Source organism: Dermochelys coriacea, chromosome 7 (assembly GCF_009764565.3).
Source record: "Dermochelys coriacea isolate rDerCor1 chromosome 7, rDerCor1.pri.v4, whole genome shotgun sequence".
NCBI lineage: Eukaryota > Metazoa > Chordata > Testudines > Dermochelyidae > Dermochelys > Dermochelys coriacea.
Genome location: NC_050074.1, coordinates 97,735,422 through 97,748,110, shown reverse-complemented (window position 1 = coordinate 97,748,110; position 12,689 = coordinate 97,735,422). Strand labels below are relative to the sequence as shown.

The 12,689-nt window shown below is 36.4% G+C and overlaps 1 protein-coding gene across 4 annotated transcripts in view; it reads right to left on the bottom strand.

The window, feature by feature from the left end:
• Positions 1 to 12,689, bottom strand: part of CFAP46 (cilia and flagella associated protein 46) — a 160,970-nt gene that overhangs the window by 16,855 nt on the left and 131,426 nt on the right. For all 4 annotated transcript variants that reach the window (XM_043519351.1, XM_043519352.1, XM_043519353.1 and 1 more), the window contains 9 exons: positions 11,760 to 11,894; positions 10,389 to 10,568; positions 9,266 to 9,436; positions 8,480 to 8,577; positions 7,602 to 7,681; positions 6,735 to 6,916; positions 4,225 to 4,346; positions 3,696 to 3,778; positions 1,511 to 1,675 (listed from right to left, as the gene is read on the bottom strand). In XM_043519351.1, coding sequence (XP_043375286.1) covers positions 1,511 to 1,675; positions 3,696 to 3,778; positions 4,225 to 4,346; positions 6,735 to 6,916; positions 7,602 to 7,681; positions 8,480 to 8,577; positions 9,266 to 9,436; positions 10,389 to 10,568; positions 11,760 to 11,894 — 1,216 coding nt within the window. The remainder of the gene's footprint in view (positions 1 to 1,510; positions 1,676 to 3,695; positions 3,779 to 4,224; positions 4,347 to 6,734; positions 6,917 to 7,601; positions 7,682 to 8,479; positions 8,578 to 9,265; positions 9,437 to 10,388; positions 10,569 to 11,759; positions 11,895 to 12,689) is intronic.

The following is a 12,689-nucleotide window of genomic DNA, read 5'->3' as shown; positions in this document are numbered from 1 at the left end:
TGCTCCCTGCCACATCCCAGTAACCCAGTTCTTGACCTTATCCTCAGCATCTCCTGTAGATTTCTCTTCCAGTATCTCTTGCAACCCCTGCTTTTTGCTCCTTCCTATGACCTCCATTGTGTGTTGCTGGGACAGAGTCTTCTGCAGCCCTTCTAAACCCCACTTTCAATAGCTGCCTACAGCAGCACAGAGATTCACAAGGCCCTGTGCTTAAGGTCATACTCTAACAAATAATCAGATACCAGCCAACCAGCTCCACATGGCTAGGTTTAGCTCTTTGATACCTAGAAAAATACTGGAACAGATTATTCAACAATCAGTTTGTAAGCACCTAGAATTAATAGGGTTATAAGGAACAGATAACATGTATTTGTCAAGAATAAATCTTGCCAAGCAAACCTAATTTCCTTCTTGACAGGGCTACTGGCCTAATGGATGGGGGGAAGCTGTAGATGTGATATATCTTGATTTCAGTGAGGCTTTTGACACAATCCCACGGACACTCTCATAAGCAATCCAGAATAATGTGATCTAAATAAAATTATTATAAGGTGGGTGCACAACTGGTTGAAAGACCATACTCAATAGTTTGTTTTCAAACTGAGTGGGGATATCTAGTGGGGCCCTGTAGGAGTCAGTCTTGGATCCAGTATTACTCAATGTTTTCTTTAATGACTTGGATAAAGGAGTGGAGAGTATCCTTATAAACACCAAGCTGGGAGGGACTGCAAGCATGCTGGAGGACAGGAGTGGGATTCAAAATGATCCTGACAAATTAGAGAATTGGTCTGAATTCAACAAGATGAAACCATTTTCCTTTATATTTATCTGAGATTACACTGTGAGCTACATATTTTTTTTGATCCACTGAGCTGTTGTTGCAAAATCTGTGATCAGAAAATATGGGAGACTTGTGTGAAAAGGATGGCTTGTATTACGTGCCCAGAGAACTCAAACCCAGTTGAGAGGGCTGTTCTGATTTCTAAGGGTACCCACTGAATCAGATCATCTCCTGATTGATTTGCATATTCCTCTGTGCAACCAGCATTCATAGAATCAAAAAAATGTAGGACTTTTTTTATGCCTTTGTTCATCTGAGATTGGCACTAGGCTGGCAATGCTGAGCATGAACAGCCGCTGCCAAAGATGTTGCAAAATCAGTCATGCAGAGACTGCAGGTAAAGTGGCTGTACATAGAACTTGGATAAGTTTTTCAGCTGTATGGTCAAAAGGTAGGTTACAGAGAGGTGACAGACTCCTTGCGTGGATTCAATCTTGGTGGCTTTTTTTTTTTTTTTTAAGAAAAAGAAAAGCTCATATTGTAATATTATAAATCTGAACATTACGGAAAAACTATAGTATGTTTTCCTATACTTTTCTCAATAGATATTCCAGCCAATATTACTAGGAAACTTTTTGTTATGAAATTTTGTCTCATAGTCAAATGTATTCCATGTAAAAGAAATGAATAACATAATAAATAATTGATTTTATGATATCATCATTGTACCTGGTTCGTCTACATGTATTCGATTGTAGAGAATTTGGAGAGAAAAGTCTCTGGATACAGAACTTATTGCCTCCTCTTGAAAGATACTTAGAGCTTCCAGAGGTAACTCCATAAGTAGTTTGTCGGCTAGTAATATCACACAATCACCTAAATCTGTAAGTCCACCTGATATAACAAAAATGAGATATTTAGTAATTTTTCTTAAATATGTTAATAATTAAAATTACCTGGGAATATGGAGTTTCTTCTTTATCCCACTGCACAAAAAGCTTTTTAAATAATGTTATATTATATTTTTAATATTAATAATTCAATAATAATCTGGATAATTCTCTTCATCCAAAGAGAGGCTCTGCAAATTTCCTAGGATATGCATTTGTGGAGCCTTCTCCTTCTTCAGAGAAGAAAGTACTTCATTAACAACCATATAAAATCATAGAATATCAAGGTTGGAAGGGACCTCAGGAGGTCATCTAGTCCAACCCCCTGCTCAAAGCAGGACCAATCCCCAATTTTTGCCCCAGATCCCAAATGGCCCCCTCAAGGATTGAACTCACAACCCTGGGTTTAGCAGGCCAATGCTCAAACCACTGAGCTATCCCTCCCTCCATATTGAACCTTGAGCAATGTCACATGAATTTGACATATATGCAGTTTCCAACACGGGAATAATATTAGGAAATGCACAGACTTGCCCATTCTGACATGCAACATCCTAACAAAAAGGCAAGTTAAACGAATTTCAGTCAGAGTACACTTTCAAAGGAGCCTGTTATCCAAAGACAGCAGTGTCTTTCTGTATGAAACAAAAAGGTTACTTACTTTCTTGTAACTGTGGCTCTCCCACTGACATAGTGCTGTTCACACTGATGTTTATGTCAGTGTAATTTATGTCGCTCAGGGGGGTGATTTATTCACAAGCCTGAGCAACGTAAGTTATTCTGACCTAAGATGTAGTGTAAACACTGCACCCATCTACTTAGCTAAGACTAAGAAACTAACAAATTTATTAGAGCATAAGCTTTCATGAGCTACAGATCACTTCATCGGATGCATACAGTGGAAAATATAGTGGGGAGATTTTATATACACAGAGAACATGAAACAATGGGTGTTACCATACAGACTGTAACAAGAGTCATCAGGAAAGGTGAGCTATTACCAGCAGGAGAGCGGGGTGGGGTGGGGGGGAACCTTTTGTAGTGATAATCAAGGTAGGCCATTTCCAGCACTTTACAAGAACAGTAGGAGGGGAAATAAACAAGGGGAAATAGTTTTACTTTGTTTAATGACACATCCACTCCCAGTCTTTATTCAAGCCTAAGTTAATTGTATCCAGTTTGCAAATTAATTCCAATTCAGCAGTCTCTCGGTGGAGTCTGTTTTTGACGTTTTTTTATTGAAGAATTGCCACTTTTAGGTCTGTAATCGAGTGACCAAAGAGATTGAAGTGTTCTCCGACTGGTTTTTCAATGTTATAATTCTTGACGTCTGATTTGTGTCCATTTATTCTTTTACGTAGAGACTGTCCAGTTTGGCCAATGTACATGGCAGAGGGGCATTGCTGGCATATATTACATAGGTAGATGTGCAGGTGCACGAGCCTCTGATAGTGTGGCTGATGTGATTAGGCCCTCTGATGGTGTCCCCTGAATAGATATGTGGACATGGCTGCTACTCTGAAACTTAGCTAAGACTATCTTCCATCGGCATAGCTGCATCCACACTGGGTTTTTTTTGACAGAACTATGTTGGTCAGGGTTTTTTGTTTTTTTTTCCCCATACCCCTGACCAAAATACCTATGCCGCTGTCACATTTCAGTGTAGACCAAGCCTAGGACAGTACTAAGTCATACAGACTGTGAGGACCCTCACAGCCTAGAAGAGTGGAGGAGAAGATGAATAAGGAGACTGATGGACCCCAGAGAAGTTCTCTTTTTTTGACCTTCTGCAATGGGTCATCTTTTCTCCCAAATAGATTGTCTTGCTATGGGCTTGTGCAGCTTTGAAGGCAGTGGATAATCTAAGCTATTTTGCAGGCATAATCAAGTACTTGGATATGTACAGTGAATGGCCTAAATTGCACTTACAACTATTTGTACTTACAAACTGTTGCCGGCGGGGGGGTTTGTGTGTCAGTATTTCAAAATTTGTCCCTACATATTATTTTCTAGATATGACATACCTTGTAATCCAGTATGTTTTGTCTCCTTATCTTTGGCTTTTGTTTTTCCTGATTCTGCTGTTGAAACTGATGGACTCTGCTGTCTGAAAATAAGAATTATATCTCAAAATACTACATATATCATGGCAAACTTGGATTTTCAAAGCATTGTAAAGGAAATAAGTATCTCAATGTCATTGAAATTTAGTGGATGTTGGAGGGCCTATCTCCCTTACGTTCCTTGGAAAATGCAAACCTTAAATAGTTTAATGATGATGTTTCAACTCTGATTTTAACACTATATAACTTTTGTTATACATTAACATTTAACAGTGATGGCCATTAATCCTATTTAAGACCTGATCCTGCAAAGACTTACATATGTTACCTTCAAGAACATAAGTAGTTCCTTTCATGGGCCTATTCCTGCTTAGAACTAAGCATGTGTGTATGTTTTTGCAGGATCAGGAACTAACTTCATAAATATTTTTAATATTAATTTTAATATGATTTAGGAAAGGAGATGATAAAACATTTGTAAAAATCTTACCTAAAATCAGTAAAATCAAATACTGGCAAAACTGGTTTCAGATATTCTTCCATGGCTTTTAAAATATCACAGAAATCTGATGTAGAATTTTTCTCATTTTCATTTACATTTTCTGTTAGATTCTATCATACAAATAAAAAAATCATTAGAATTCTTACAAAGTTAAATGACAACAAAGATGGGAAGTACAATAGGTTAATCAGGACTAAATTGAATCATCATAGTTTGTAACTAATTGAAACATCATAAAATTAAAATAAACAATTTTCCTTAAATCACTGAATTAATTATGTTTCAAAATTGCTCTCTCTGAATGCTTTATTAATGTCAGCATTTTGTTGACAATCCTTTCTCTAATGCAAGAATCAGTGCAATAATGCCTGGAGATATAAAATGAGATATTTTAGCTACAAATACTTTATACTGAATAACACATGAATTGCTGTAAAGAAGCTAGCTGGAAGGAGGAGGAGAAAGAAGAGAGAAGACCAGAAAAAGACAGAAGTAAAGTGATGACACAAATCAAGGAAGGAAAAGTAAGAAAGGGGAAATGTGAATAGTAGATGGGAGTAGAAGAGAAAAGGTATGGCTCCAGAGGGAGAGAAGTTGATGAGGGACTCGAACAGGCTGAGGAAAACAGATGGGAAGAGAACTGACAGGCAAAGATGAAAGGAGGTGAAAGAAGAAATGGACAGAGAGGAGGGAGAAAGTAGATTAGAAATAAAAGGAAGAGGAAAATAACTGAATAGCATAGAAAGGAAAAGTTAAAAACACATACAATTTTAATTTTACACTGAGAGGTCCATTTTTATAGCTATCTCACCCCAGTCTCCATTTGTGTGGGTGTAACTATGTGTGTGCATGAACACTTACACATGCAATTGTGAAGTACTAAAAGTCTGTATGTACAGTTGATAAATGCTATCATATCCATATGCAGCAGATGGGTTCTGTGAAGTAAATTCTATCCTTTGCAGGCAAGTGACAGCATTTATTAACTGAACAGGCAGGTGTTAGACTTTCAAGTTCATTATAAGTATCTGAATACATACAGTTCATATGCACACATGGAGGCCAGTGTTTTAAAACTCTGGCCGTGTTCATTCTAACCTATGTTATCACGCTATTGCGATTTCTATTGGTCAAAAGGAAGGGAGAGGAGAGGGAATCAAAATAATTATCACTTAGGTCTCCATGACAACTAAGGCTGGTTATGGCTACAAACAAATTCATCAATATTTTGCCCACCAGCTTTAATCAGGATTTTTGCTAAGGGACACTGGGATGGAAAAGATAAGGTTCTCCTTTTAGTTTTAAAATTCCTTCCTGATAATTGATGGTATTCAAAGATTTGTTTTAAACCAAAATAAGCATTTAAAGTTTTTAAAAAGCAAGGGTTCTCGTTTCAGACATGTTATTTATCACCCAGTTACATATGTATCGTCACCTAATCACTAGAGGCCTGCTTTTACTAGTAGTGATATAGCAACCTCCATGAAACTTGTAGAAGTGCAGATTGCAGGAAAGAAGTATCTGGAAAAGGTACTAAGAAATTAGTCCGTGTGCAAATGGCTTGAATGCTAGCTGCAATTGCAGCAAATCTGTAAATAGGTGCTTTAAAATAAACTACCATTTCAGCTTTACAAGCATGCAGTCTTCTCACATTATTATGCTGCACACGGAACATGAAACACTGACAATCTCAGACAAAGATTTATTTGATCAACCTTTTTTATTAAACTATAGATATTTTTCAATGCTTTTGTTAGGAGGCTATAAATTAAGAAAAAAGTTTGACATTTGAACATCACATATTGTATGCCTGTAAGAAAATTAACTACTGTGTGTAAAAGCATATCTAATCTAATAAAGCGAGAGTTCTTGAGTTGACATCAATTTCCTGTGATCTTGCAATCTAAACACAAATAAATGCATACTAAGGACCCAATCCTGCAATTACTTATGCAAGAGCTTTAACTTTATGTACTGTGAGCAATTCCATTGACTATTTAAGGTTAAGCACTACGTAAATCTTCACAGGATTAGGGTTTAATAGGAACCTAATGATTTTCAGGAATGCCTAAGGGAATTAAAGCCAATGGGGAGCTTGGTACCTAACTCCTATAGTTTCTTTTCAAAATCTGTTCCCTAATTTTTATATACAAGTATAAATGAAGACCTCTTAAGATATACAATATTCCATTTGGGGAAAAATTATGAATCTCATTTTACATCAACATTCCATCATTCTAAATTGTTAAAGAAGTTCAAAGCTGTTGAAAAAAAATCTCAACAAACAACACTCTACTATTTAGAGCAAAGAAAATAACGGTAAGTTTCAAAGTAGAGCATACACAGGAGATAACAGTTACAGAGCTTATAAGAAGTTGCATTTGGAATAAATGTTAGGAATTGTAGATGAGGGCTATTTTGCCCAGCTTTTTGTTTTATCTTCCGTATATATTTTAATGTCTATTTTAAAAATAAAAATCCTGAATCAAATATATTACCATATCTATTTTGGGAGTAGTTTCTTGCCATTTTTGAAAGTCAATTTTCTCTACATGGAATTTCTTTTCTATTTCATGTCTGAAGAGATTGTTCATCCTTTCCTGTTTGTAAAGATGTACTTTTCCCAACAAAATCAAGATTGTATCAGGATTCACAGGAAAACGAGAAACTTTAGCCCGCACTAATAAAAGAAAAAAAAGTCTTTCTTTCTTAAAAAAATAATTTCCACATAGCCACAGATTTTTTATATTCCACTTTGAATAATTCCAGTATATAAAGTATTAAAATATAGTATTAAATAACAGCACAATTATTTAGGTATAGTCAATATCGAGGAAAAAAACAGTAATACAAGTCTGTCGTGAACTTGGAGACACAGTGGCAGAAAGAGAATCAAGTATCTAAAAGCACATTCCCTGGTGCTGCAAGAAAAATGATTTCTCCCCCACGCTATTAAAGATGTGTTTGCATTTTATTATTGTGACATATAATACTTTAAAACACACAAATCACACCTGACCTATAAGAAGGGTATAACAATAAAAAGCTTACAATAACCATTATTGTGACTTTGACCATTTTTTGGCCCTCATAAACAACGTGATTAGGTTATTGTAAATTTGGACTAGTGATAAGCACAGAAACAGTACAGTTATGCATACAACTTCCATGGGCATTAATGGGATTTATGTACATAAATTTCCAGGTATCAAGATAAGACTATACCCTTTAGCACACTGTCTTAAAATTATATCAATTGCTTTACAGCATGAGTTGGATTTTCTTGTACTGAATGCAACAGTGAGAGCTATGGATCTCCTAACATCACCATTTTGATCACTTTATTTCTAAACAGAGACACTCACCCATTGGCTGACCTGGTTTTCCTTTCTGTTGTCCGCTACTGAGTTTTTGCTTTTCAATCATTGCACTATACAACATTGATCTATGGAAAGTAATAAAAATACAATGGAATATTTGACTATTCACATATTCAGACCTTTCAGCCTTTCAAAGAAGTAATTATTGCCCTCTAATGTTACATGTTCACAGATGCCCCGAGAGGTATTAAGTGCTCCCGAACTTGGGTAAGTGCCCAAATCTTGCAAACTAAGTCCAAAGTTGTCAAATCAGAGACTGCCACATGTTCAGATCCACTCCTGATTGCTTTTGAGGGATATAATCCTCAAACAGAAGGGGATCTAATAGACAGAAAAAAATGGGATTGGACTGAACCATGAAGTGGTTATCTTGTGGGCTTCTCACTCAAGTAGACTGCAGGGGTGGCTCGCTAGTATTGCTTCTGCCATTAGCATTTGCAAAGACCCACACACAAGTGGCTGATTAGCTGGCTTCATCTGATCTCGTCAGAGCAGGAAAACCGATGAGACAAAGCACAATGAGCCACACTTACTCAAAATTGTTAAGATGTAGAGCCAGATCAATGAGCACTGTTTAATCCACCCACTACTCTGGTGGTCTTTGAATTGCTGCACTAATTTTCTTGTCTGCCCCCTTTCCCCATGCCCCCGCCCCGACACTTTCTCAGGGTATGTCTATACAACAGCTGGAAGGATGCATCCCAGAGTGGGTACACAGATGCACTAGCTCTTCTTGAGCTAGCATGCTAAAAATAGCAGTGTGGCCATGGGCAGTAATTTGGGCTAGCTGACTATGTACCCAAGGGGTTGGGTGGACTTATGCTTGGGTGGCTAATTGAAAACAAAATGATAAAGTTTTATACCTGTCGTTTGAATGCTGGAGAATGAGTATATGGAAGTTTGGTGGCAATTCATTTACGATGTTAAAATGTTGTATAAGAACACAGAGATTTCCCCATGCCTGTACAATAATTTAAAACGGACATTACTTTTCCTATCTTTTTATGAACAACACTTACAGTGCATTCATCAAGAGACTGATCTATAATAGTTCCAAAAAACAAGACACTGTTATTTCCAGAAGGCATACTTAGAAAAGAATAGTGTAGTGCACAATAAATGAAGTTAAAGCAATAATTCATGGCTAACATTAACATGAGTTATTTGCCTACTATACTGCATATTAAGCTAAAAAACTACCAAATGCTGAAACCGATTTATATCATCAGTAGAAGGAATAGCAAAATATTTCAACTCAACATTTATACTTTCTAAAAACTATGCAAGCATTTCCATCGGAATATACACCTGGACCATTTATACTCCTCTGTAAAAGGAACTGTATAGACTATAATACAAATGTACAAATATTATACATAATAATGTATAATTTGGGAGAAAGAATAAGATCTTCCAGAGCAAACATTTTGCCTACCAAACAAAGGAACAGACCACAGCTCTAATCTTGTAAAAAGTTAAATATATATGATTAACTTTAGTTTAAGTGAAAGGAACTTTTCACGTGCTTAAAATTAAGCATGTACATAAGTGTTTATAGGACCAGGGCCAAAGGAATTAAAGGGAGGGGCCATTATTTTGCTCCAGAGTAACTTCATTCCACTCATATATAGTACTGTTCAAAAAGTTACCTTTGAGGTAGCAGTTAGCCTCTGCTCCACATTTTTGAGAAGATTACTGGTTATGTCCCCTTTTTGTTTTAAGTGATGCTGAAGATGCAATAGTGCTGCCAGCTGAGAGCTGCTAGTATTAGAAGTGGCTGCTAGCAGGATATCCTTCATCATCATAGATGATGAACAGCTCTGTAATATTTTAATATTCGTTTATTTTCCCAAATGTTTCATACAAATAGTTATTGAAAAAGCTAGTCAGATAAAGGTGAAATGAAATGGCAAACATATTACCATTATTTACAGTTACAAAACAGTGTAAAAGCTTTGGTGATAAATTATGAGGACTGGTAGATTTCTTAGCTATTAATTTCCTTTCTGAAATTGATCTCTCCATCAGTCCTGATTGCTGGAATGCTCCTCCCTGCACTGAGCTGGGGAGAGATCTAATGAGTTTATGGGAGCCTGGGCCTCCACATCAGGCTCACTGGGATTGTGTCAGAAGAGTACTTCCAAAGATGTGCGGAAATTTATTTCAGCAATTCAGTATCTAGTAACTATAAACACAAAGTAACTAGAAGAAGACAGCTTAAACCACCTTCAGGAAGCCTGAAAATTAGTTGCTGGAAAATGGTCAGCAGTGCCAAGGATTAGACATACTGATGTTGATATCAATCTGACAAACCAAATGTACAGGTAAAATTTTCCAATCTGCTTTAAAACAATGAATGCAGAAACCCAGGGCATCATTTTCACAATCCTAGAAACCCAGCCATTTTTACACTCACTTTAGAGGGAAAAATTGCACTTTTTACTGCAGTATAGTTTTCTTTCATTTAATTTTATTATATTTTATACATAGTAAAATGATACAATAATGGCATCTACCAGTGAAAACCTGAAGTCCATACTATGAAAATTTTCAAGGTTTTACAATGGTCAGATGTCAATAATACACTGACAAAAACCACTAAAATCAGCAAACGTATTTTATATTTAATTATTATTAATAATAATAGCACTACCTAGTTCTTACATAGTGGGTTAGTGGTCAGTTGTCATGCTATCCAAATAGACAAATTTACTTATGGTACTCAAAGCTCTTTTTTTATATTGTAGAGGTACTTAAGCACAGTTGTGTTACCTGATGAAGGGCCAAAAACTGGCTACTTGAAACTGGATCAAATCGTCCAATGCATTCAATGATGTCAAGACTAGCAGCAGCAAGAATATCAATTATGTTGTTACTGAATGCAACATTCATGCACTGAAGCAAAACTTCACTGGACTGAGAGAGGTATCTTTGGGCCAAAATCCGTTTTCTCTAAATAATAAAAATAAAAATGTTCTACATTAAAATATTTGTTAAATTACATAAATACATTATTGATGCATTTTTGATCACTACAATCTTGGCAGAAATATCTGGTCTTGTTCTTGTATAATTGTATTTTTTTAAAGTTTGATGAAAAATTGTACAGGTTTAGTCTCCTTGTAAGGAATACATTTAATATCTATTAACATCAGTGAGCATTAATAGTGTGCAATCAAGAGACTAGACTGAATGATCAGTTAGTAGAGAGCTATACCGATGAAACTATTCTTTTTAAAAACATCAAATCTTAAACAGCTAGTTTATATTTTTCTTTTAAAAGAGAAATTTTGTCTACAATAAAACATCCACAATTATGTGCTACCTAGTATTATATCAAAATGCCAGTCATTATTAGCCAATCAACACTTTTGGCATATGTATAATCACTATAGTTGTTTCTCACTAATCACTTATGAATGAGAGTAACTTCCTACTCTGACTGGCTTGTGTAATTTTCCAGCTGTTTGCCAGAAATAAAGACACCAGCCCAGCTTCTTGATCCAGTCACCTGAAGCAGAAAACTTCAAAATGTTCAAGAACAAGAATGTACCAAAAATATGCCAAAAGTAAAGAATATGGGATCGTACACACTCAGTCAAGTTAAAAACTCTTTAGTCTCAATTCCCTCTTCTCCTCAAGCGGGTTTCCTCTCATATAATTCAAAGTTCTTACAAGAAGAACAGGCACATTTACGTTTGCCTTGTTTATTTACTGTACATTGAGCAAATCCCAGATACTCTGTCCCAACTCAGTTCTGAATACAAATTAAACCAAATGACAGCTAGTTAGGGAAGAAGAGGTTAGCTAACCTGTAGCAACCAGGGAGATGGGGAAAAGAGGTAAGAGTGAAAGAAGAGAAAAATGTGAAGGGAGAGAAGGGGCATGACGAGAAAGAAGAATCCAACAAGTTTTGTAACTTGCATTTGGAACAATATGCCTTTGGCAGCTTGCCAACCCCATCTTCTGTTTGCTTCTTTACTTTGGATATTTAATTAAAAGCTTCAGAATTAAAATGTTAATTCTCTGTAAGAGTGAATTCTTCTACAACACTCATTCTTCAGCCTCAGATTCCATTTGCTAAAAACACCTCACCCATGAGGCTAATCAGCCCCGGCATAAAAATAAATCTATGTAAAATACCTTTAATTCATTTGCTTTCTTCCTTTGCTCATCGTGTTGGTTTTTACTAATTGGAGAACTGCTACTTGTCATTTCACGTTCATTGCATTCTGCTTTGGTTGTGGGAGGCTTCATGGTGTTCAATGGAGTTTCTTCCTACCCACCAGTAACAGAGAGGATTCATTAATATATTTATCCCACTAAAATTAAGTGGATTAGTTATTGTGCTTAAAGTTAGGAGGAGTGAAATTCAGCTGGATAAAGAGGAAGCTAGTTTCAGTCTTAAAAATGGAGAGAGGGTGTATCTCACCACAATAATACCTTTATAATATCAAGTGAATTAGCAAGTTTATGAGGCACTAAACTCTGGTTAGGATGTGATAGTGATGAATCTGCTTAGTACCTAACATTAATCAGGACTCGTAGGAGAATGAAACACAGACATGGGGATGGATTTTTAAGCAGAAGACCACAACTTTATTAACTTTAATGGTGGGCCATAAACTGCCCACCAGAGCATGAGGTACTTACTCAGGTCTCATACTAAAAACCTAGGTTTCAGAGTAGCAGCCATGTTAGTCTGTATTTGCAAAAAGAAAAGGAGTACTTGTGGCGCCTTAGAGTCTAACAAATTTATTTGAGCATAAGCTTTCGTGAGCTGTAGCTCACGAAAGCTTATGCTCAAATAAATTTGTTAGACTCTAAGGCGCCACAAGTACTCCTTTTCTTTTTACGAAAAAACTAATAGTCCAGGGTTGTCTCCTTGCTTAAACCCTAGAATCTAGCCCATCTCTGAATCTTCTCACCCTCCTCCCACAAGCGGGAATGAGAGTACACTAGGGGATGGTGGGGAGGAAGTGACTTCACTGGTTTTGGTGGAATGCCAACAGTAGTTCTATCCTCAAGCATTCAAAAATCCTGAGGCAGGTTTCCAGAAAACACGAGACTGTC